At 40.5% G+C, this 27,003-nt stretch overlaps 2 protein-coding genes and 1 long non-coding RNA gene across 4 annotated transcripts in view; 2 read left to right on the top strand and 1 right to left on the bottom strand.

Annotated features, from left to right (window-relative positions):
- The window catches only part of LOC145449080 (uncharacterized), a 98,964-nt gene that overhangs the window by 32,608 nt on the left and 39,353 nt on the right, over positions 1-27,003 (top strand). The window lies entirely within an intron of this gene.
- Positions 1,700-4,279, top strand: LOC145448915 (uncharacterized). Its single transcript, XM_080327368.1, has 2 exons — positions 1,700-3,896; positions 3,963-4,279. Exon 1 carries the CDS (start codon positions 1,710-1,712, stop codon positions 3,615-3,617), a length of 1,908 nt encoding a protein of 635 aa, XP_080183494.1. The 5' UTR covers positions 1,700-1,709; the 3' UTR covers positions 3,618-3,896; positions 3,963-4,279.
- On the bottom strand, positions 18,303-21,966 carry LOC145448836 (uncharacterized). 2 transcript variants are annotated; one of them, XM_080327289.1, is made up of 8 exons: positions 21,521-21,966; positions 20,756-20,942; positions 20,476-20,689; positions 20,181-20,394; positions 19,833-20,105; positions 19,637-19,778; positions 18,999-19,331; positions 18,303-18,929 (listed from the first exon to the last, which is right to left on the bottom strand). In XM_080327289.1, the coding sequence occupies exons 1-8, from the start codon at positions 21,668-21,670 to the stop codon at positions 18,382-18,384; spliced, it is 2,061 nt and encodes a 686-aa protein (XP_080183415.1). In that variant the 5' UTR covers positions 21,671-21,966; the 3' UTR covers positions 18,303-18,381. The 2 variants fall into 2 exon arrangements, with proteins under 2 accessions (XP_080183415.1, XP_080183416.1); XM_080327290.1 differs by having other exon boundaries at positions 19,998-20,105.

Here is a 27,003-nt window from a genome sequence, read left to right as displayed (position 1 = left end):
CGCATTGGGGCGCGTCTAAACAATCATTGCTTGTGCTTTACAGATCACTGATACGCCCGGTTATTGATTACGGACTCCCTGCCTATGGTTTCGGTGTAAAGTCACAAGTAGATCGAATTCAAGTCCTACAAAATCGGGCACTACGAATATGCTGCGGCGCGATGCGTAGCACCCCCATTTGCATCCTTCAAGCTAGCTGCAAGGAAATGCCAGTGCAAGTTCGACATAAACACCTTTCCCTGAATTACCGATGTCATGTAATGAGTAGACCACTTGGTACCCACCCAGCCGAAGCCCTGATGTCGGACTCATGGCAAGAAATAGACTATCTGCTAAACCCAAGGCGGCGCTCTTTTAATACTTTCACCAAATGCTTTTTCACAGATCTTAACGTAAATAGATACCAATGGTCGGCGTTGCCACCGTGGACGGTCCCTCGCCTCAGAGTGGACAGGAACCTTGTCTCTATCCTTGACCGGCAAGGAGTTCGAGATCATAGCCAACGACATATTTGTCTTGATTATGTTTCCGACATATACAATAGCGCCACAGAAATCTACACTGACGGCTCCAAGTTCGCCGACTGCGCGGGCTTTGCAGCGTATATCCCTGATCATCAAACTGTCATCAAACGGCGTTGCTCAAAACTGCTATCTAGCTTTACATTAGAACTGCTGGCGATATTGTCCGCCTTGAGGTGGATAGTGGAGCGCGGGCAGCCATCTAATTACGTTATTCTTTCAGACTGCCTGAGTGGCCTCCAGCATATATGTGAAAGACCGCTTTCGTGTCAACCCGGAATCCAGCGTGAGATAACCTCGTTGAACCATCAAGCGACCAACCTCGGTGCAAGTATCCATTACGTATGGATACCAGGGCATGTTTGCATCCCGGGAAATGAAATTGCAGACGAACACGCAAAAACGGCGGCAAGCGATGAATCGCCAGCTTCTGAATTCAATATAGACACACCAACAAAAGACGCAAGAGTTTTAATACTCGAGCATTGCCGGCAACTTTGGAACAATGAATACATCCGTGACCAAAAAGGAGCCTGCTATAAACAGCTTCAAAATACAATTTTCAACCGCCTGCCCGACACGAATAATCGTCATTATGATCGAATATTATTTCGTCTACGGTCAGGTCATTGCCGCCTTAATTCCCATTTATTCAAGATTGGGTGTGTCGACTCCCCCTTGTGTTCCTTATGCTGCGTCCCGGACACTGTTTCACATTTGCTAATGGAATGTCGTAAATTTGAATTTCATCGCCGCTTTTTGATTGCTCATTGTGCCAATGAAAACGTTGCTTTCTCTGTACAAAATCTATTGACCCTCAATTGCCTAACTATACCAGTTATAGAATTTATTCTCTCCTGCGAATTATTTCTCTGATCTCTTTTCTTTTCTCCGATTTCCTCATTGAACGTATACTGAGCGTGGCGCAAATAACCATCATCGGTTGAAAGCGCCACTTGTTTTCATAATAATAATAATAATAATAATAATAATAATAACTGACTTCTCCGTGTATTGCATAGCTGACTTCTCCGTGTATTGCATAGGAATAACAATTTGAATGTATTACTGAAATTTTAAAAATTTACTCTAATCTCGCCATTTTCCTTTGGGGGCAGGTTGCTCCCCGGATTATGTGTGTATCTGCCAGTTTTACTGTGAATAAAGAATATAATAATAATAATAATAATGGCATGGATAGATTACAAAAAAGCTTTCGATTCAGTCCCTCACACGTGGATACTGAAAACAATGCGTATGTACAAAATGAATCCGATCATCATCAGATTTATTGAAAATTCAATGAAAAATTGGCATACAAAACTGTTGATCAAACATGACCAAGGTGAAACAGAAACCTGTACAATACAGATATGCAATGGTATCTTCCAAGGCGACTCATTCTCACCACTTCTATTCTGCCTCAGCTTAGCTCCACTCAGTGAGTTGCTGAGAAAAAATGAAACAGGATATGTGATGAAAAAAGCAGCAAATTCTGAAGGTCAAAAGATTCATCACCTTTTGTTCATGGATGATCTGAAACTGTATGCGAAATCCGATACGGACCTGAATAACCAAATGAAAATAGTTCATGAGTTTTCGGAAGATATAAAAATGAAATTTGGCTTGGAGAAATGCTCAAAACTTACCATACGACGTGGAAGAGCCACCAGCACTGGCGACATGAACTTCAAAATGGACGAAACCATAACAGAATTGAATGCCGAAGATCACTATAAATATCTAGGGATCTGTGAAAGCGACAACATTAAACATGCTGCAATGAAATCAAGTCTAAAAAAAGAATACATCAGCAGGCTCAAGTCAATTCTCAAAACTGAACTCAATTCCAAAAACAAAATCAATGCCATAAACAGTCTTGCAGTGCCTGTCTTGAGATATAGCTTTGGTGTGGTGAACTGGCGCAAAGATGAAATTAAAAAATTGGACACAAAGACGAGAAAACTGATGACAATGCACCACATGCATCACCCAAAATCTGATACACAAAGACTGTACATCCCCAGAAAAAAAGGTGGTCGAGGACTACAAGAAATTGAACAAACTTTCAAAACAGAAATCATCGGCTTGGCACAGTACATCAACAACAGCGATAACATTTACTGCAAACTCATTGCACAGGAAGACAAACAGCGCAAAACAAAATCTCTGAGCTATCGTCACGACAAGTACGTCAGAGAAGTCAACATGGAAACAGCTAACCTGTACACCGCAGAAAACACTGTTGCTAAACCCACAACAATAGCAAAAGCAGCACGAGTCCAATACAAAAATGCAACGCTCAAAATGAGAGAAACGATATGGGAGTCGATGCCTCTTCATGGACAGCACAAGAAGTTAACTTCACAGCCCCATGTAGACGAGCTTTCATGGACCTGGCTATCCAGCTCTGGCCTGAAACCGGCAAGCGAAGGATTCATTTTCGCAGCACAAGACCAATCGCTTCCTACAAAATACTATCGCAAAAGAATTCTGAAGCAAAACACGGACGGCAAATGCAGAATGTGCCACAACCAAAATGAAACTGTAGCACATCTCATGTCCGGCTGTGGTGCACTTGCAGCTACCGAATACACATGGAGACACAATAGGATTGGTCACTACATTCATCTTGAATTATGCAAACATTTTAACATCACCACTTCGACAAAAAATTGGTACGATTACAGCCCAGCACCAGTGACAGAAAACGAACAAGTAAAAATTCTGTGGGATGTACCAGTGATAACTGACCGCGAAATCAGAAGCAACCGCCCGGATATAATCGTCAAACTAAAAAAGAAAAGAGAATGCTTATTCATTGAACTGGCTGTCCCAGCTGATCACAACCTACTGCAAAAAGAATCAGAAAAACACTCTAAATACGCAGACCTCAAAATGGAATGTGAGAAAATGTGGCGATGCAAAATAAACATTGTACCGATAGTCATTGGCGCTACAGGGGTCGTGAGCAAAAAACTCATGAGACATATCCAACAAATTCCGGGTAACGTTCGATTCGACATGATCCAAAAGATCACATTATTGGGCACTGTGCACATTCTTCGGAAGGCCTTGAATGCACCACTGGACTAAAATTACACTTGTGAATCACAGCATAATTTCTGTAATTTCGATTCTTCATCTTCAATCATCTCTACCTCTGCTCTGTAACCCTTGCCAATTCTTCATCTGCTGCAATTCTGTAATCTGACTTCTCCGTGTATTGCATAGGAATAACAATTTGAATGTATTACTGAAATTTTAAAAATTTACTCCAATCTCGCCATTTTCCTTTGGGGGCAGGTTGCTCCCCGGATTATGTGTGTATCTACCAGTTTTACTGTGAATAAAGAATATAATAATACAGGGGTCGTGAGCAAAAAGCTCATGAGGCATATCCAACAAATTCCGGGTAACGTTCGATTCGACATGATCCAGAAAATCACATTCTTCGGAAGGCCTTGAATGCACCACTGGACTAAAATTACACTTGTGAATCACAGCATAATTTCTGTAATTTCGATTCTTCATCTTCAATCATCTCTACCTCTGCTCTGTAACCCTTGCCAATTCTTCATCTGCTGCAATTCTGTAATCTGACTTCTCCGTGTATTGCATAGAAATAACAATTTGAATGTATTACTGAAATTTTAAAAATTTACTCCAATCTCGCCATTTTCCTTTGGGGGCAGGTTGCTCCCCGGATTATGTGTGTATCTACCAGTTTTACTGTGAATAAAGAATATAATAATAATGTACGTGATATCCGTGAAAGTCTGTAACAATGATAAATCTATTACCCCTAAATATAGTGCTGTTGCTGTATTTTGATTTAAAATAGTCTTCTGTGTGTAAAAATAACAAGTAGATTGAATTTCTAAACTTTTTAGTACGACTAGGCCGATTTTATATCTAGTCATTACCGCGAAAATGGGAGATTTCGGTCAAAATAGCCCCATGGGTTATCTCGACAACAAGGGCTAATTTGAAAAACTATGGTCATATTCGGACTCAGTGCCCTTCAGAACCCCAAAAACTACTCTTACTTTGTCTGCCTAAAAATAGGTGTTGACCAGTGTTATTAGTTAAATCGGATCATACACAATGCCACAACAATTTTGTTGTAGTCAATAACATTCAGCCCAATGTAGCTGTATTTTGTTATACAGACACCTACAAACCCCCAGACTCGGACAACTAGATAATTCTAGTTGTCCAATAAGACTATTTAGAACGAGATGCTGGTTATCAAATTATAATCTAACATAGAGGTCTCAAACACGCGGCCCGCGACTGCATTTTGGAATTTCAAGTATTCAACAATATATTCAAGCGCCATATGTCTTTTTAGGCATAAGAACTTGAAATTCACCCTAAAACTACTATAAACATCACTGAAATCTCAACAAACTTCACAATCACATCACTTCTAAAAGCTACGATGCGGTAGAAGATCAGCTATCACGTCACATTTCTAGTTCATTCTGATGAAACACGACCCGTTGATGATTCGTGACTAAAAATTGTGATTTGGTTTGCTGCGACCTTTCGTAAAATTAGTCGATCTCGGATCGGTCAAACGTTAAAATCAGAGGACTTGCGACTCACAACGGTGACTTGGTAATCCTAGGTACGCAAAAATTCATGACTGTCGTGAGGAATAGTAATATATATGAAGATCGTAGCTTCCGCTGCGTTGGGTATATAGCTATGTAATCAGGTCAGTGGGTCAACCATTGGCATTCTGTGACCCCCGTGACGTATAGTTGGTTACATGCGGGGTGTTGTTTGTTCTTTTTATTTACGTTATTATCGGTGGTGAGTACGGTAGTAGTACGCTCCACAGCTGTAACACCAATGAATTCTTCGGCGATTGGACATTTCGGTTCCAGCGGTTTTTAACCAGGGTTCGTAGACCCCATCGGGGTACGAAGCACCACGTCAGAGGGGACGAGATGCGTTGTAGAATTAGTCCCATATGCTGTGGAATATTTTCTTGGCCAATTTATTCAACTGGAAAATAGTATTCGCGCTACGTGCGATTTGATGTGGATGGGCTTTCTTATTTTAATATAGACCTACCATCAGAAATTGTGTTGAAAAAAGGACAGGGTCTACGAGAAATCTTATGGGAAGCAAAAGGGGAACGATCGCTAAAAAGGTTAAGAAACCATGCTCTTACTATGGTTCAATAATTATTATATTTGAGTTGTTAATACTATGTTCCAATATTAATCGAAGGCAAAATCTAATGCTGATTTAATTTGACTTTAGCAATGACAGTAAGGAAAGGAAAGGACGTAGTTTATTTTTGTCCTTGATGTTTTTGTGGCATATTCACCGACTCATGATTCACATACACACGATCCGTGCATAGCATATGCATACCATGAGTGCATGATGTGCATATGCCTCTGGACAAGGAAGTGCACATATAGCCTTTTACGGCTTTTTAAGTCATGCACCGTCCCTCCATGCTATCCCAGTAATGCATGAGCGCCAAGCAGGGAAGTCATGGATACCAGTGTTACTAATCAGGTCTTTGGTCTGACCCGGCCGGGGATCGAACCCACGACCTACAGACCAAGAAGCCGGACGCTTCAGCATTACTACTATATCAAAACCAGGATTAGGCTTCACCGCTTAAATGCTCTGATATCAGATCTATCTTCAGTAGATTTGAAATATTCTACATAAAATCGTGGCACGTCAAAGGTCCAATAGCAGCAATTGTAACCCGTCAGTTTTACGATGTCATGAGGCATCTTCTCGCATGATGTCTATAACTCATTATTTCAACAAATAATGCCCGGCGCAAAAACAATTTTATTCTTACACTTGAAAATGTGACTTTTTTGTCCGTGTCAAGTGTGAATAGTACAATAGTAAATTACATTTCCACGATGTTTGTGAAATGCCTGTCAGCAAGGTTCCGTCATATATGGCCTACTTGGAAATTATACATTACACATCCCTATTATTGATGCAGCGGCCCGCGCGTTATCAAAAACTAGGTTATTGGCCCGCGAGCACATTTGAGTTTGAGACCTCTGATCTAGCATATGAAATGTGTATGCGCTCTAATTTTAATTGTAATCCAAGTTGTAAATTGTTGCTATGCTGTAATTTCAATCTAATGTCTGGTTTCACCTGAAACGCTACAGCAAAACTTCTTAGTCTGAGCCGATTCAAGCCTGATGTACAGACATTTTTCATTCCATGATCATGAGAATGAACCCCGGTTTGATATGATCCGAACTCGATTTTCGTAGAATTGTTCGGTTTACGAGTTTTTACGAATTCAGTAATTCTAATTTGGAAGAGCCGAACATTTTCTGGTTGGCCAACTCCGCAAACCCCTTCGCCCCACTTCACATTGAGACGTGACCCAACACAATTTTCGTAGATGCAGTGATAGTGTACTTAGATCACACCAATCAGAATTTTGGTACTTCCTCTTCGCAATTAAGTCTTGATTAGGTCTTGGGCAGCACACATCGTATCTCTTCTATTCGTGTCTTGTTGGCAATAGGGACGCTGGACACTACAGCTCCGAAAAGGTACGTTGGCCCAAAAACAAATTACAATTAGATGAAGAGCATGTTCACATACTTGAATAACTAGGTTATTTTCAGCGTTGACAAATAAGATTAGAATTAGAACGATAGCAACATAGTAATTAGTATTGATGTATTCGTCCAAACTTGAGAAATCAATTAAATTGAAATTAAAAAAGAAATGTAACAATACGCAAAGAGCGGCCCGCAGGTCAAATGCTGCTCGCGGAGCCAGTCTGAGCGGCCCGCACAAAGTTGCCTGGAATTAAAAATGTAAAACCTACTTTTGAATGTTGCTGCGTCGACTAAAGCCATAAGCTGTGTAAAAGGAACCGGAAGTCCGTTTACTTTGAAGCCTGTTCATTGTGTTCAATAATATGCCGCGATTCGGATGCGTAATCCAGATACAAAATAAAGTCAATATAGCATAGTAGGCCGTAACAAATAAGGTCACTGTTTCCTTATTTCCATTCTTCTTTGTTACCATTGTCACATTGCGAATTACACGGTCTGCGCCTCAAATTGTTACGCGATACGTTTTCAAATCCCTAGTTAGTAAAACAAGTCAATCAGTGACGACAGTGAGTCGGTGTTGCCGATTGGCGTATTTGGGAGCCAAATTTTGGAATTTCGGCCCATTCTCATGTTGGCTGGTACCGTAATTTTGAGTTTGGCACGTTGGCACTATTATAGCACGTTCGACTTTCTTCAACAATCAGAATGAATTTTTGTTAACAGCACATTATGCTATTTACTGGTGCACCTAAGGACGTATTTGATGTTTGAATTAGAGGAATATGGAATTACAGAAGGCATATAGGTATCGTATGTCCTATGAATCGTTATATATCGCATTACATCGAAATGATTGGCCGCCGGTCAATTTTTTGGTGTCCATGGCAAAACCTTGTTTGTGATGCCAATCATCATTCATCAGTTAGGCAATAAGACATGCTCTCCGTTTCTTGGACACATGAATCCACGCCGAGATTACGTCGTTAAGAGCTTAAGACAGTGGTTCCAAGCCCTTACATCTCGTGGACCATTTGACCGAAATTTGAGCTGAAATTTCCCCTAGGAGAAATCAGCCCGATGATTAAAAAGAGTCATTTTCCGCGCAAGCACCTGTTGACCGAAGAATAAGACGGGGCTACAGAGTGTTTGTTTCAACACTTTGTGGAGCTTCCAAATGAAATCGTATTGGTCCCAATCAACACCACTTTTAGAAGGCTTCACTCCACAAATTCCTTATACTTTCATTGATACATACAATTCACAGTAACAAAAACCCACGCGCGCACATACACCCTTTCTGCAGTGAAGTAATTCAGGTATCACGCGACTAGTAGATGTGGCCATGTTAGTTTGGTAACAACGAACGCAAAACTTATTCAATATCCATTCATGCTTGTCGGCTTACCGTGCAGCAATCGCTCTTATAAGTACTGTGAAAAATCAGTATGCATATTAGGGCTGTTCAAAAATGACTTTTTTTTCCTGATTCCAGCCATTCACTGATTTAATTGTCAGGTTGCCACAACAAAGGCTGCACACCAAATTTGGTTCAATTCGAACATGTCTAAGCGTCCGCAGAGCCAATTAAATTTTTTAATTTACTACGTAAAATTAAAAAAAAAATTTTCAAATTTTTCTTTCAACCCCATGAAAATGTTGAGATGTCTTCAAAGACCATGCAAATGAAATTTGAGTCAATTCCAACCTGTAGAAACGGAGTTATTTGAGTTTTTCGTTGATAATTCTCGGATTATCCACCAATCAAGGATAATTAGAGAATTATCAACGAAAAACTCCAATAACTCCACTTCTACTAGTCCGAATTGAGTCAAATTTTTTTTACATCGTCTCTGAAGACAGCTCAACAATTTCATGGGGTTGACAGAAAAATTTGAAAAAATTTTTTTTTTTCAATTTTCCTGTATAAATTAAAAATTTTAATTGGATCCGCGGAGCCCTATACTTGTTAGAATTGAACCAAATTTGGTGTGCAGCGTTTTTTCAGGTAACCTGACAATTTAATCACTGAATGGCTGGAATCCGGAAAAAAAAGTTATTTTTGAACAGCCCTAATGCATATGCTTACTGGTCGAGCGAATTTATTTCTAAGTTTATATATGAATTTGGTTCATAATATTGGTACTTCCATATATGGCATACACGTGATCCGATTTCTTGCTGGAGCTGATGGAAATGGTGTCTTCGAAAATATAGGACACCAATGCCACACAGTTAAGACTAATAATGAAGTTTCGGATGGATCCACATTACTTTGTTGAAGCATGTTGCTATTTCGTGACCTCCGGCAAAGATTATCGTTAGGTTACTCGAAAGATTCCAAATTCGTATTTGAATTTGGAATTCGTATTCGCACATGAATATATTGAAAACCACAAACCTTGAACACCTATGCGGTATGTCACATAATCCGTTTCCTGATTTAGCGAGGTCGTGGCTTGAGCATGACTAATCGCCTGTACCGCCGGTTCATTAATTTCTGCGTACTATGAAATGATGCTAAGTATAGCAACAGTACAAATAACAAAATCCCTGGTGAAATTGTCAGATCGTCGATTTGTCGTCTCAGTTTTTAGGATATACCACAGAAGGTTATATTTAGAAAGGTAATTCTCGCATACGCGAGATATTGTGTCAAGACGGGTTTTAACTCTATAGAGCAATGGTTCTCAAAATTTTTTTTAGACACGCCCCCCTTTATGATAGTGACAAATTTAGGGCGCCCTTATCGTCATATCACAAAATGTATACCGAATGCTACAAATCCCAACGGATAGGGTGATGGCATTGAAGGTTATAACTAGGGCATGTTTTTGTTGCAGTCAAATCCGTGGAAAGTTGCATTTATTTTTCACAAAAGTTGCACTAATAGATGCATTTGTGGACAAGTTCCTTGAATTTATTAGGGTATGAGATACTCGAATCGATCCGTATCAAAACACAATGTTGGCGACTTCAATAAGATCAATAGCCTGAAAAATCGACCAATCGAAGTTATAATTTTCGGCGGCCTAGCCAGAATGTACGTCGAATCAGAAAGGACCTCAAATTTAAACGACAGTGAAATAATAAAGCTATCTATTTAAATATAGTGCAAAATATTTTTAGTAAAAAGTTGGTTGCATGAAATATCGAGAAAAAAACTTGCAACAATTTGCATGAAAAATGTAAAAAAAGTTACAAAAAGTTACATGAAAAATATGGCGAAAAGTTGCAAAAAGTTGCAATATAAGAATTCTCCAAACAGCCTAAAACATCGTACTGCATAACATCTGAGTATTTAGGAAGCTGTCGGAATCTGTCAAAAAAGTTGCAAAAGTTGCCCAGTCATGTGTTACAGAGACTTCATTACCGCGAGATGGCGTAGTGGTATTATCCACACTCCACAGCTTCAATACAAATGGGTTGCGGGTTCGACTCCAGAATTCCCACCTAAATTCTCTAGGCTTACCTTGGCTCCTCGCGCCATCTCATCCGCGTAAGCGGTGTCTTAAAAAAGGCTAGAAGTAAGCCGTGCTACAAATCGGCAGCTATGGGATCAGAATAAAGAAAATCGGTCTGGTGTAAATGACCATTGTAGTCGACAAACACCATGAATACCCCAAACAACAACAACAACCGGCGATCACAATCAAGTTAATGGCATTTAAGAGAACTTCGCGATCGTCGCCTTGCGGACACTTCAATAGAACTTCTTATAAATATGCAATATCAAAAGTCAGTATATTGAATGAAGTTTTCTATATTACATTTGTGTTGCGTCGGGGGTTACCGTAAATATCGTATCGTAACTATTAAAATTACAAGTCATTGTTTTCTTTATGCTGGGAGTATAATTCTAGTGGGCATTTTTAGAAAAATCATGAAGCGTAATACGTACACTCGTCTAATGCGGAGTTATTTTTACCAAGCCACAGAGAGTTCGGGACGCAGCCTATTATTATTACATCCAGCCGGCAGTATCTGTTAACAATACAAATCACCGCTTTCCTTTTAGAAATTTAACTGCACGCCGGAGTATAGTCTAAACCAGAGTTTCCCAACCTTTTTGGACTCATTGCCAAGGCCGACACAAATTTTCGTACCCCAAATTTACGGATCCGAGAAAGAGGTCATATAAACGGGAAATTTATCCACCTAACCCTGATCGCTGGTGAGTTGACTAAAACAAAGGCTCATTTCTCCGAGTAGATGCTTCGAACCAATGAGATTGTTGGCACACATTCGTTCAACGTAATCAAATCTCGATTAGATCTTGGATTGTGATATCATTGTCTTAATGGGGCGCGAAGAAGCGGTAAACTGAAAAAAAATCGCTATCTGCCTGATTTACCTCCAATTAAAGCATGTTTATCTATATATATACCGAATTTCATATTTTTTAATTCTCCTATCAAAAGTCATAACCTTCCATGCCATCAAACAATCTGTTGGGGTTGCTAGCATCCCGGTTGGATTCTGTGATATGACGATTCTGTGATATGACGGGGGGCGCGAAATTTTTCAACATCATAAAGGGGACCGTGTGACTGTTGTAAAAGGTACGCTGGCCCGAAATAAATTGCAATCCACGGGATAGCCTGCTTGGTAATGCGAAGGTAGAATTGTTAGTATTCTTCCCGGAAGGATTGCAGATTAACATGTTTTAAATCATCAGCATCTAGTACAGTGGTTCTCAACCAGGGGTCCGCGAAGCATTTCCAGGGGGACCGCGAAGCCTCTGAATTTACAAAATAGTTGATAACGTAATTTGTATTTTATTTAAATTAGGAAAATTACGAGGCAGTTTCGCTTCATTACTAGTAAAACAAAGGAACTCACATCAACAGAATGGCCGTCTGAGATGTTACTGCAAACTCATTTTAATTGCTAAATTGCCAATAGCCTATACTGATACAAATATTCTGCCGTTCAGAGATGTTTTGAGGGGATTGTTGAAAAAATAAAAAAAAGTTTGGTTAGTAAGGTCAATCACACGGTGTCTTCGAAATCTTTACAAAATCCATTTTCTACAGTGATGTGCATAATCGTTTTTCCATAATAACTTTAGAATGAGCTGCTAGATGATGCCAGGCTTGACGTTATATGTTTATTAAAAAAATTGTTTGTAAATTTTGGTGCCATATTTGTTGCGATCATACCCAAATGTGCCGTCGGAAGCGTTACGCGTTATTATTACATTCGCCACCACCTATCTTTGTGGAGATGGATTTTCGGCACTCGTTCATATCAAATCGAAGGCGCGGATTTTTAAGACGCGACCACGTATTTCAAGTAATGCAGTTGCGAAATTTGCGTTGAAATAATAAAAGTCAACCTAATTTCTACATAAACAGTATGATGCTATTTTCAAGAAAAATCATTTGTTGCTGTTTATCACTGTCTTACAATTATCATTTGCACCAGACAGATGACGATTGCACGATAATTGAGCTGAATTTGAACTAAAACTTCGGGGGTCCGCGGGCTCCGTGAAGGTCCAAAAGGGGTCCGCGAAGACAAAAAGGTTGAGAACCACTGATCTAGTACATAGCACGCTCGCTGATAATACAGTTTCCTTTTCAATTTGCTAATTTTGTCAAATACTTTTTTCTCGTGATTAGACGAGAACATACGTTATCCTCCTCCAAATTAAAATGTTCATGTATCCATAATAGCTGCAACCCACACCCACATTCCAGTCATTTTGACAGTGTGCTATTGCGAATCAGATATTCGTGAAAGTCATTTTGATTGGAGCGCGAATATTGGCAATGGGGTATTGTGAGGCAGATTTTCGTGCCGGTCATTTTATTTGGAACCCGAAATATGGCACTGTAGTATTGTGAGTCGGATTTTCGTGGAAGATTGTAGCGTGGTATTGTGTGTGTGTGGAAATTGGAATTATTTCCTTCCTCCAAAGGCTTTGCGAACGATGATCGGGAAATGCAGTAATCCAATCCGAATTGTCGTTATAATCTGCCAACGATCGCGCGATAAATGATACTAAGAAACCCTTTGTGTTCGATATAAAAGAGGAATTACTGATCGGAAAAGCGCGTTCTCGTTTGTAATCATCTGTTGCGTTTACTGGTTCTTGTAAGCTTGATTGATATTCTGGGATTTTCCCGGAAGGATAGCCTACTCGTTCAACTCGTTATTCACACGACGCATGGTTTGGTGAATCATGTTCTCATTCGTTTGATCATATCTCAACGTGGGTTTCACAATGAGACCGGGATGAAATGTGAGTCACAAACTGTGGTAGGTTGGGAATCACTGGTCCGCACCATCTACTCCTGATAAGCATATTGTTTAGGCAATTGAGCAATTAATAAGCTATGCTTCGCTGCACCATTTAATACGATGTAAATTTACTATGCCAAGTCATTACAGCAAGGTTTACTCTGCTAATGCACTCTCAGGCTTGGGTAGGTCCAGTGTAGATATAAGTATCGGGAATGAGGCCCGTGCTAATGTTGAAAGCATTACTTATTTCATCCTTATGTTCATAGCGGTCACGCGCAAAAGAGTGATCAACGCATTTTCAATATGATTCTTCTATATCAGTCTGACAAAATAAGTCGCATAATAGATGGAAGACGAAAAAGTGTCTATAAGAAAATAGTAGTAGTCCACATCGTCCCTTATTATTACTATGAATATCAATAAAGCAAAAGTATGGTAGATGCTGCATGCAAATATCAATAGCTCACCACTAAAACCCGACTGATATCGGATTTTAGCCGATGACTAGCAGCTACACCGATAACCCTGATATGTTCAGCCGATATCCAAAAGATATGGCGTCTCGCATTTCGAAATTGTGAAAGTATTTCATGCTCTATTTCTTATTCTAACACAATTTGTAAAAGTATTCAACGGTGTCATTTCAATTCTAATTTAATTTATTTTCTCCAGAAGATCCTCTTTGTCAGCGGCGTTTTGCAGCCAGTTACTAATAATATCCCTCTCAGCTAGGGAAAACCAGTGCTAACTGCCGGGCCACCATCGCGTTGCTTACACCGTACAGTGGGGTACGTGTTCCACATCAACTGAGTATTTCCATTTCACTGCAAGATTTTTCTCATAATGCCGCTTCAAACTGAATTTCCTAAACAGTGAGACTTACTCTGTACTCATCATAAACTAAAAAGACCGTTTCACTGCTGTCTTTCATTGCTTGATATTGCTTGCCATAACACCATTTATGAGTGAGGTTGGCCGCTAATCGCGTTCACTGATTGCAGTACTTTATGAATTAGGATTTGGCAACGTACGTCGTAACAGGTATAGCACAGACCTTGTAATTTTTAATGTAACGATGGCAACAAACAAGATTTGAACTTGAATACGGAAGCTGTGTCTTGTAATTTTAATTGTACATCATGCTTTGCTATATTGGCTTTATTTAGAACGACATATGTAGGTTAGGTAATCACAGGGTATGAATAAACTTCAAAGTGAACGTATTTCTGATTAAGTTTATAGAGCCTATAGTCTTAGTCCAAGCTTTACCATGAATATAATTAATCTAAATTTCATGTAACTTTTGGCGTGCCGCATTTGGTCCGCGCCATACAATGCCCAGGTCTGAAGTAATGAAAAGTGGAAAATGACATCGAGCTTCCAGAATCACTTTTTCTGTACTTTGAGTTTACAGCGCAAAACGAGCCACTGTTGGTGTACTTGTACAGATATTTGTCATTCTCGTAATATGAACTGAACTTGAATTTTGCTGTATTTCTTTCTCATTCGAAATTTCATTCAATTTCCTATTATTTGCGAATTCAGTAATCCTAATTCTAAAATAAGTGAATGTGAATGTGCAGGTCTAACTCTGATTCTATTCTGATTCGGAAAAAAACATTATGTAGCTCTAATTCTAATCCTAATCTAATTGTATAATCACTATGTAGCTCTAATTCCAATTCTAATCTAATTTGGAAAAGTTGAAAATTTTATATTTGTCCAAGTCTGATGCTTGGGCATGAAATAAACTAACGAGGCTGCATTTCCACACCAATAATAAGGGGTGTGTTTAGTTACGCAGTACTTCTACTTTTTACAGTACTCAAAAAGTTTTTGGCCTACTCGCACTAATTACTTTAGTGGATATGATTTTAGACAACTTCAATTTTCAGGCGAAACTAGGCCTTGAATATTTCCATTCCACGACACTTTCATAACACAAGCCACAGGCAATAAATTAGTCAAGCTATACCTGATCTTCTTGCCGAAATGTAAAAAAGGATTTAGGAGTCCGACACTCGTGCCACTAAATTTAAATCCAGAAACGTCCTGCTATTTCTTTAGCGCTATTTCGCGTAAATTAAAGCCTGAAAATCTGATGTGAACATAAGATCAGCAGACTCTACTCTGCAAACGCCTCACTAGTGTTTATTTACATTAGATTTCAAATCAAAATCGTTGGGCATAGTGAAGAAAACTGCGATTAGTAGTAGCTAGGAAGTGGTGAATGAACTAGCAAGGCTGTGAAAATGGAGAAAGCAATATCGGTTGCTTTACGCAGAGGATAACATAGTAACATCGACAAAATTTGACATCGTGAATGCTTTACCACAAGTAAGCCTACCATGATACTATTGGAGAATGAGACCAAATTTTTACAGGAAGTATAGAAGTCGCAGTTAAGTAATTTCACAAAAAGATGGCTGAATTGATCAAAATAATCACTCGATAAAGAGTAGCAACAATAAATAGAATTACGATATATATACATTAGGGCTGTTCAAAAATAACATTTTTCTTGAATCTTGCGGGCTACGTGATCAAACCGTTAGGCTGCCTTAAAAAACGACGCACACCAAATTTGAATTCATTCCAACGAATATTCGCGGGTTTCGTAGAGTTTGAAAATTTTGAATTTGCCCAAATCGCCAAATTTTTTTTTTCAAATTTTCCTGCCAACCCCGTGAAATTGTTGGGCTGGGCTGTCTTCAAAAACTATGCAAAACAAATTTGACTTAATTCCAGGCTATAGAAGCGGAGTTATTCCAGTTTTTCGATGATAATTCTTGGATTATCCACCGATCAACACACTTATCCGCAAATGGCGGAATTAGAAATGAATATGATGATTAGCGGGTTGAAAACAGTTATAAACCGCTACAACAGTGACACTATCGATGACATAGGCCTGCATATGTCTATGCGCCGTTTGTTTTAGTGTTAGACTAATTATGGCGTTAACCCTGCCGTACCTTCGTCGTGAGGAATATAAGTGATTTAACCGTCAACATGGAAGTAGGCATTTGTTTCAACATAATTATATCGCGATTTGGGATTTACTGGAGGCCGGGGATCTTTTAAGTCAGAAGTGATATAGCAGCGCAGCCATCGATATTGAATAATGCTTCGTGCAACGATTATATTCTCCGTGTTAGCTGCATACAACTGATGAGGATGTGGCATTAACTATTACAAAATCGAATTACAAACAACGCCATAGCTATCCACGTTCCACGTTCTCCACGTTATGTGTAGCACCGGCGCCAAAATATATGCGTGTAGCACAACGTTATGTAAGTATTTAGATTTTTGGAATCAGTGTTACAGTCACTTTAATATCAGTTATAATAAATTCTAAGCTGCGTACGATGAATTGCGTTATCACAGGTGAGACTTGGCGCGTCTGCGTCTTATCTCTCGTTTCGAGCTTTATTTTCGAACGATATATATATGTTTTTATAGAGAAAATGTGTCTCACACGAGGAATCCCATCTAGTGAGTTCGAATTTGTGCTACCATGTCGTCACGAATTTCAATTGTGACGTAACAGTTGATTGGAATGTATGGCTCTGTGGGAGTTGAGATGGAAAAAATAGGGCCAATATGGCTCTTTGGACGAAAAAGGTTCCCGACCACTGTCGTATCAGAAAGGCGCAGGACATATTTCATTACTGAGGTAAACAATTTTTTCGTGCTTTTGAGTATTTCATGTTGCATTTCATTGTGATATGCCACCCTAATTTTAAGAGGGGGATTGACGTGTTTGCCTGATTCGCAATAGCGTATCACGTGAGCGCTGTCTTGCCCCATGATCGGTGATCGCTCATGGGGCTGCCAGCGCAGTAATTCTTCATTTCTGTATCTGACGTTACCTAGCAAGGAACGTTAGTTCATAGTGTCAGCGCTAGTCGGAATATTGTTAATATAAGTCTACCATAGGTTCATGGGTCTGCTTCATCACATGATGTTTGATGGTTTACCAGTCCGTTCGTACATTTTCAATTTTGGATAGTCATTCAGAGCTAAAGACATCATTCTCTGCTGTGTTGCCGCTATCAGAGCCGATGTTGCCAAATCCCAAATACACTTTGTAGTAGCCTCGTTATTCGATTCGGAATAAATAGCGACTTTATCTGTGTTTCAAACACCAAAATGTAATTTAGTCACCCTTCATACCGTAAAAATTCAATATGACTTGAACTATGATTTGAATCGAATCACCTCTAACAATCGAGTGACTTGACCTACCTTGAGTGACCTTGAGTCACCTTCGAAAATCGATTCCCTTGAGTCTTGTCAAAATGCGCAATGACTCGAGATTACTCCTCCAAAAGATTCTCATTCATATCCGCTAATATTATCATTAGAGCGGTTTTTTTACCTAAAAAAAGGAAAATTTTGACCTAAAAAAATCAAAATTTTGACTTTCTTTGACCTCAAAAACTGAATTTTGACCAAATTTTGACCTAACGTATGAAAATTAGGTGTTTTCCCACATAATGTTAAAATTGTACCACTTATCTTCATTTCTGGTTGGAACTGACTGTCCTAACGAAGTAGTTGGGCTGAAAAAACGTTTTTGGCTTAGAAAAAGGCAACTTTTTACACAAAAAAACAATATTTTAACGAAATCTGGCCCCATGAAGAATTCCAGTGGTTCGTTACAATATGTATTATCGTAGAAATAATTGAAAAAATTTGTAGTACAACGAGGATACTTACCTACATTCTTGTGTAGAAATTGCATGTCCTTACTAAGAAGATTGCCAATGACGTTCAACAGCAGCAGTTGTTGGCTGACAACACTCAAGTTGCGCGCACTAACCAGCCTCAGTTGGCAGGTAGACGTCGCCGAGGAAGGTTGTGCGTAAATTGCAGATCGTTCATCGGTAGGGTTCCGGTAAATATCAATTTGCCTCTGATTCGAAGCGATAAAATCGATCCATAATAAAAACCATGATTTTTTTGATTTTTATTACTATTTTTACTTAGAACAACTGAAACAACAACAACAATGAGTTTGAGACGATTGAAAATCATCTAAATGAAGGTGCTGCTGCAAATCTCATCAACTGAATAATTCGAGGCTCTGAATCTTCATCTGCGTACTGGAAAATATTCAACCCAGCAGAGAAATGTTGGTGACTAGGATTGTCCGATATCTGTTCTAGTACCAATCCGACATGTTGCGTCAAATCAGCAGCATCCGTAACGGTTGCATCTTCAGTAGCATCTTCATCATGAGCATAGCTGTTGATGTCTGGAGTGGTCTCGGCCAGCAAGGCGTTGATTTTTCTCATCGCCTTTTCCACTTTGCCAGTTCCAGAGTCAGTATCCATGAAGTGATCTTTCACTCGAAGCATAACTTCAAGATTTGTTTGTGTTAGGCGATTGCGACTCTTGGTTGCAGTTGCTGCCGCAGATGACCAAAGCCTCTCACAAGACGCAGCATGTGGAACGCACGAAAGAACAGTCCTGGCGAGTTTTGAAAGTTCCGGAGAAACAACAGCTAAATCCTTCCAGAATAATGCCGGCCGTGCCGTTAAAAACGGTACCCAGATAGTGGATTCTGCATCAAAAACTCCTAAAAAAAAATCAGGGTAATATCAGAAACGTGCAGTGATAGGTGTGCAGTGTGCACTGGTAGACTCACCTTCTTTACAATCATAGTCGAACCAGTGTTTGATGAGGTTAGAAGCAGATTCATCATTGAAGCTTGGTTCTATTTTTGAAAATATTTTTTTGGCGAGATCCCGAACAAGCCTTTTGCCAGTCATGTTCAAGCCACAGCCTCTAACTCGGGGATCTAGAACCCAGGCCACTAGATGATGGTCCTCGACATAGTTTTCTGTTCTTCGTTGCATCTTTGATAAAACCAGACTCTTCTCATCAGCATCCAGAGCGGTAGTCTTTTTTATCTCAAGCTTGAGCCACATCCAGCCTGATAGGATTAGCCCAGCGGAAGTATTGTCCAATTCTGAGATGGCTGTAAAAATGCAAGATTTACGATTCAAACATTTCACCTGTTAACTCTTAGTTAAATGTTGGGGAGTAAAAAGAACTACAATCCTTGTTGTTTCCATTAATAATCAAGATGTTCAAATTGATCATGTATTGTGGTGTAGCGGTAATATGGTAATATCAGTTTATCATCAAGGAATGCAACTTATTTACAATATAATTTGAATGAAGTAGCATAGTTATGATTGCCAGTGTCGAACAGTCGTCTCGTTACTTTTTTGCTCAGAGTGTTGTTCAACTGCCTCAATATGAAGTTTTTCAGCAACTAACCAGTAATGACATAATATGGCTTGAGTAGACCATAGATCGCTTTAGTATCTTCCCAAAATTTCTTATCATTGATGATTGTTCGGACAGTACATGCACTCGCTGTATTCAAGTGCGGTTTCGACGTTTCTTGAACAAACACAACCTTCAAAATAAGATGACTTCATGCAAATGTCACAGAAATCTATGAATTACTTACTTGAATAGCTGTTTCAACATTTATGACATGCTTCAATGTTTCAGAGAAGGAATACCATCTTGACTCGCTAGGTAACCACATGGGGATCTTTTCCCGGCCCATATATCGAGAGATTGAGCTACGGAGAGCAACTGATCGTCGGATGAAAGATGCAACAGTGATCACCTTTTCAACTATATTCCACACACGACTGATGCCCATCAGGTCTTTAACGAGAAGATTCGACTGGTGAGCCAGACATGCACCTGTCAAGGTTATGCCCGATTCAGAATTCTGAAAAACAAATCTCATGGTTATACTAACTCCAAAAACAATGATTACTATTAAAACCAAATGATACAGACATACCTGCACGAGCAATCGTCTCGCTTTCACATAAGCGCTGGCGCTATCAGACACAAAGTTGAGCAATAGTTTTCCATTGGATTTCATTCCAAGCAGTTCTTTTGCTTTTTGAGTGACATCTTGCACAATGTCTTCACTTCGTTTGGTTGGATCGGAGGGTTCAACCGCTAACAGTTTCTTTGAACCCAACTCATTAACAATGATCCAACTTGAAAAGCTGCAAAATAGAATTTGAGCATGTTTTATATTACCTAGATGAGATTTGCTATCAGACAGGCATGCATATTATGCAACATACTTTTGACTGGAACTACTTGTCCATGTGTCACTAACAATCGTCAGAGTATGAGCATTATTGACAAATTGTTCAATTGCAGTGGATACTTTTGAGTTGAGACCACATAGTATGGAGCCGGATGCCTGTTCTGCGCTCGGCAAATTAAAATCTGGTCGCAACGAATGACAAAATCGTCTGAAATGCTCGTTGTTTAGCTGATTCCAAGGTATATTTCCTGTGTAAAATAAAACATGATGCGGGATATTATCACTAAAAAATGAATGTCCAAATGCATGAATACCTGAGATAAATGACAGAACAAGCGACTCGTAACTGGAATATTCTTGGTTCTTCGTCAAGGGTCTAGTCACATAGTTGGTTATAGTCTTCTGTCCAGAAAAATCTTGCTGCAGCGCATTACTAGAGCCTGGGCCTTCATCAGATTCTTGGAACTCTGACCTCAACTTCTGAGGCGTCTTCTTGCAAGTCTAGAGATACAATAATCCACACTTGATTTATTAGACTCCATGACTGAGAAGGTTCAAGCCGTCAATGGAGCGTGTACTTTCTTATACACAGCATGACCATGACAAACCACGGTTGCCGATATTAATATTGATTCATCACTACGGTATAGTGCGATCATTTATCACCCATACCCGTTGCCTCGAAGACTACCACACCTTACCCTAGCCCCAAACCTATCCTATCTACAATACCCCAGCCATAATTGCATGATGATACGTAACATCATAACCCTATAATTATTGACGCCATAAGCTGAGACATGTTCATGGGGAACACTAGCTATTGATAATCTTGTAGTTGTGGATGATGAAGTAGGCTCAAAAGATGTTGTCTAGGACTATGTGCTAAGTATCTTTCGGTTGACGCGTTGCAGATCAGATATTACCACATCAAGCATAAGCAAGGGTTTTTAGATATGCAAAGAGAATTCGGTAGCAGTGCTGTGCCCATACCCTGTCAACGTATCACCATGCACATACAGTATTCAAGCGATTACATGAATTGGATTCACTCATAATACAGTAACATGGTATCTTACCTGCGTATGAGTTTTCATTCTGCTTACTTGACCCATCATATCAGCACCGCAATAAATGCAAACAGCTCTTTTGCTTCGCTTTGGCATTAGAGATGCGGGAATCTCCCGATATATACTCCAGATTGAGTTTCGTTTTCGCCCTCCCACCATCGCCTTGTAAACAGCAGCACCACGGACACACCGAATCAACAACAAAGCTCAAGAACTGGCTGATTACCGTCACCGCCTATTGCGAGCACTGTGTTCCCGCCTTGCCCTCGATTCGCTAAACCGTGCCGGTACCGGTGACGAAAAACGATGTCCGGGTTGTGTCAATATACATTGGTTGTCCAAAAAATATATTCACGCGTCTTTTTAAAAATAAAAAATAAAAACCAAAAAATCATTTATATCAAAACGGTAAAATTAAAATCAAAAATCAAAGGAAAAATCATGATTTAATCACACTGATTTAAATCAGCCTGATATTTACCAGAACCCTATTCATCGGGGTAATCAAGCCTTAGCGAGATACTTCACATCGAGAGCTGCTACGTGCAGCCAACTGAACTCTTACGTCCGTGCAGTTAGTATTACTGTTGGTAGGGAGAGCATAGATAAGGTCAGTTCAAGGTGGAGCGCATAAGCGCTCCGCCGACGAGGCCCTGGGGGGACCTCAACCTAAAGGTTTGTCTAATATTGGTCAATCCGCGCCTACGCTTTCGGTCGTTATAACAGGCACGGTAAAGGCACTTCGAAATTGCAGCACCTTGGTCATAAACAGCAACCTTCACAATTTGCTTGGAGGTCCGTATAAGGATATTCGCTTTTTGCCCTCGGGTTCACTATGTGTAGAATGCAATAATAGTACACAACTGGCAAAGTTACTAGCTTGTGACAATCTGGGCACACAAGAAAAGCCTATCTTTGTGAAAGTTGAGTTATACAGGACAAGAGCGGTTGAAGTTCGGGGTGTAATCTCGGGTGTGCCATTAGAAATGACGGCTGAAGAAATTAAAAACGAGTTGTCCGATCAGAAAGTTTCATTTGTACGTAGATTCACATATCGAACGAATTCAGGGATAACCGACAGCAGATCGGTACTGCTGTGCTTCGCATCGACCATCCTTCCAACAGTCGTCAAGTTAGGCTTCATGAATTTTCGAATCAGAAAATACAATCCTCCGCCTGTCCGTTGCTTCAATTGCAACCGATTTGGACATAAAGCAAAATTTTGTCGCAGTGCTCAGAGATGTACAAAATGCGGCAAGCGACATATGTACAAAGATTGTCAAAACGAACCATATTGTGCTAATTGTGGAGGTTCACACTCCGCGGGTTACGCAGGTTGCACACGATACCGACAAGAGATCAAACTTAACACAATAATGACTAACTCGAACATTAATTACTGGGACGCGAAACGAACGTTGCAACAGCAACAGTCCGGACCGAACATCGTATCAGAAACTGAATTTCCGTCGTTGCCGAGTCGCAACATTATTCCTAGTGGTGATACACAAAGAGTCAGTGATCCAAGCTCGGAAATGATCTCTATTCCGGCCATGGAATTCTTCAGCTTCGTCGCTGAAGTCATTCGAGGCACATTGACGTCTATCGCAGAGGGTAAAGGTTTAGATATTGAGACAATAGCGAGATCAGCCGGACAGAACCTCGGGATAAACTTCCACACTCCGGCACTTTCACTTTCACTCTCTTCCGCAGAGGAACAGACTCGGCGAGACTCCTCAGTTACGCCACCGGTCAACAAACCAAGTAGACAAGTCTCCGACCATGTTCACAGGGTAGAAACAAGATTAGGTACATCTCTTTCAACGATGAATAATTCTGTCGGTCGTAATAACATGAACATGCCCCAAAATGCGCCAAGCCATTCCGTCACAAATCAAACAGCGACCAGCTCATTCCAAGCCCATCAGGTTCACAAAACCACCCGTCAGAGGCCGCGATGGACTTAACAAGGATAAATAGTCACATGGATAACGAAATGGAAAGTTCCAATTAAAAATTTTACAATGGAATTGTCGAGGCATCTACAGAAAAATTAACGAACTGAAACATTTCATTGCATCAAATACAAAGAAACCGGAATTAATCGCACTCCAGGAAACACATCTTGTATCCAAGTATAAACCAAAAATAGCCAACTACACTCTAGTGCGCAAAGACCGCAACATTCATGGAGATGGGCTGTGTCTTTTCATAAAACAAGGCTTAACTTTTACTGAAGTCGACTTTGCCGATATTGGGCCCATTGAGGCACAGGCAATCCAAACAGTGGGCCTGACAATTGTAAACGTTAACATCCCGCCGAATCGTCATATATCGCGTTCCATGGTAGAGCGGTTGTTTACAAAATGCGACTCGAAAACGATCGTGCTTGGCGATTTCAACGCACATCATCCTACGTGGGGAAGCCAACGTATGAACGGAAACGGACGCCATCTTCACTTCGCTATTAGTTCAAAGGACTTGGTAGTGTTGAACACCCAGAATCCGACGAGACTTAATATTGCGATGCCAAATCCTGGTTCTACATCATTACTTGACTTGACCCTTGCATCAAAAGATGTAGCCCACAAGATGTCAACAACGGTAACGGACCACCTACTGGGTAGTGACCACTACATTATTATACCGACAGTAAATGTGCCCAGATCCGATCCGACAGAAGGCCATTTCACATCGTGGTCGCTTCACAAGGCCAAGTGGGAAAAATTCCGAAAGGTCAGTGGCACAAACTTTGCAATGATTGAGGAGTCCGGTCGATATACGGTGGAGGCTATTACCGACGCAATAATATCGTCAGCATCTGACAGCATACCTCTAACAAGACCAGTAGCGAAACAGAGCATACCATGGTGGACCAAGGAATGCTCGAAGGCAGTCAGACTGAAACGAGCCGCATATTGCAAAATGAAACGCAGCTTCCGCACAGAAGATGTTATAGAGTTCAAGCGACATCGGGCAGAAGCAAGAAAGGTTGTGTTGCAAGCGAAAAAATCCCATTGGCAAGATTTCTGTACTTCTTGTGACAGCAACACCGAACTAACTCGGGTCTGGCGAGCAATACGCTCCATGAGCGGGAACGTATCCTGGAATCGCATCCATACCATTAAGTCGAACGGCGTCGTTATCTCCGACAACAGAATGAAGGCAGACGCCATGGGTGCGCATTTTGTCTCAATAAGTGGCAGGGACACTATCGATGAACCGACTAGGCGTCGACAAGAAGTCGTGAGATCCGAAATAATCGTCCCAGCATTTAATGATTCTGGCAATCACGAGGAGATTAACTCCCCCTTTTCTTTTATAGAATTAGTACGGGTACTCAAACACAGAAAAAGCTCGTCTCCAGGACACGATAAACTGTGTTATCCCATGTTCACCAACCTGTCGACCGACTGCAAAAAAGATATCCTAAGATGTATCAATTCATTGTGGTTAGAAGGGAAGTGCCCAAAAAGCTGGAAACACTCGATAGTGATACCACTTCTAAAGTCCGCTAAATAATCAAGTAATCCAGCCTCGTATAGACCGATTTCACTCACAAGTAACTTTTGCAAAATTATGGAACGCATGATATGTAATCGATTGCGTTGGTGGTTCGAAATGAACAAATTGCTTCATCCGGCATAGAGCGGCTTTCGCACCAATCGATCGACCCGAGATTCTATTTTGTCACTCCATGACGACGTTTACAAGGCCCTGTGGAATAGGCGATCTGCAGTTGCCGTCTTCCTGGATTTAGAGAAGGCCTACGATCGCATGTGGCGCGGCGGGATGTTAGCAAAACTGGTGAAAATAGGACTTTCTGGAAATATCATTAAATGGATTGATTCTTTCCTGTCTGAACGAACCATGCAAGTCCGACTAGGGTCAACATTATCACGAATTTTTTCCATAGATAACGGTACTCCACAGGGCAGCGTGCTGTCCCCCCTACTCTTCACGGTCATGATGAACGACCTGCCAGAAAACATTACTTCAAATATCAATCTATTCGCAGATGATATCTGTCTCTGGGAATCCGGGCTGGTTACAGACACGCTATTGTCTGACGTACAGAAAGCCCTGAACGAAGTATCTGAATGGTGTGACGAGTGGGGTTTCAGAATAAATGTCGAAAAATCAGCAGCAGTTTTATTCACCAGGAAACGTAAAACACCAGCAGTTCAACTGAGAGTGTTGAACTGCCTGCTTCCTGTTAAAAAAGAATATATATACCTAGGAATCATCTTTGATTCACGACTATCTTACAGACAGCACACAGATTCGGTAGTAGATAAATGCAACAGACGTATAAATGTACTTCGCCTGCTGTGCAGCACAAAATGGGGCGCCTCAAAATCAAGTCTTCTCTCATTGTATAGAGCACTTATCCGCTCCGTCGTCGAATATGGCTTCGAAGCATATCTGTTATCTCCAAAATATGTACTGAAAGCAATTGTAAAATTCAAAACAAGGCATTGAGAATATGCAGTGGGGCAATGGGAAGCACTCCCATCCACGCACTTTTGCATTCGTGCAGGGAATTACCGGTACTCATACGTCACTTGCGCGCATGCGCAGTAGCAAGATGTAAAATTGCCGCTAACAATGAACACATTTGCTCCCACATTATTGAAGACTCATGGCCCGAGATATTTCCGGATTCTTCGCTCTTCTGTACTTTCAACATGCTGTCACGACTGCCAATTTTGGAGGAAATCACCATTCGAAAAACGTGTCCAATAGCTCCCTGGTCGGTTGTAAACTGTGTAGTGGATACTCATCTGTGTTTACTCGCACAGCAAATGGAGAATCCTCTCCAAATTCAGATCGAATGCAAGGAATATTTCAGTCATCATTTTCAAAATCATACGAAGATATTTACAGATGGGTCGAAATCAGAGGATACGTGTGGCGCAGCATATTATGTCCAGGATTTAGGGGAAGTTGGTAAGATCACGTTAGACAGAAGACTGTCGATTTTTTCTGCGGAGTTGATTGCAATTCGAGAAGGACTGTCTTGGGCAGTCGAGCAGTGCCCACAATCAGCTGATCTGCTTATTCTCTCGGACAGTCTTAGTGCCTTGGTGGCCACCGAAAATAGCCACACAGAAAACGATATAATTCGGGATATTGCCGCACGATGTGGTGCATTATCCTCTTATGCTATCTCAGTCACCTTAATATGGGTCCCAGGTCACAAGGGGATCAGCGGTAACGAGACCGCTGACAAGTTGGCAAGGCAAGTGGCATCCGAGCATACTCACAGCAGCACCACTGAGATTACAGCGAGGGAATGCAAGTCCCTCATTCAAGAGCATTGCGAGTCCAAATGGAAATCAGAGTTTTTCAGCAATGCGGAAAATTCCTTTTACCCAAATCTGTTCCGAACCACGAGTTTCCATGCCCCGGTGCTATCATTGCCAAGAAGAGCCTACGCTATACTCATCCGTCTGCAAACCGGTCATTGCAAACTGAACTCTCATCTGCAT

The sequence above is a fragment of the Botryllus schlosseri genome, chromosome 10 (assembly GCF_051294905.1).
Source record: "Botryllus schlosseri isolate E-star chromosome 10, Bs_hap1, whole genome shotgun sequence".
NCBI lineage: Eukaryota > Metazoa > Chordata > Ascidiacea > Stolidobranchia > Styelidae > Botryllus > Botryllus schlosseri.
The sequence above is the reverse complement of the archived record's forward strand: the minus strand, read 5'-3'. Positions and strand labels throughout refer to the sequence as shown.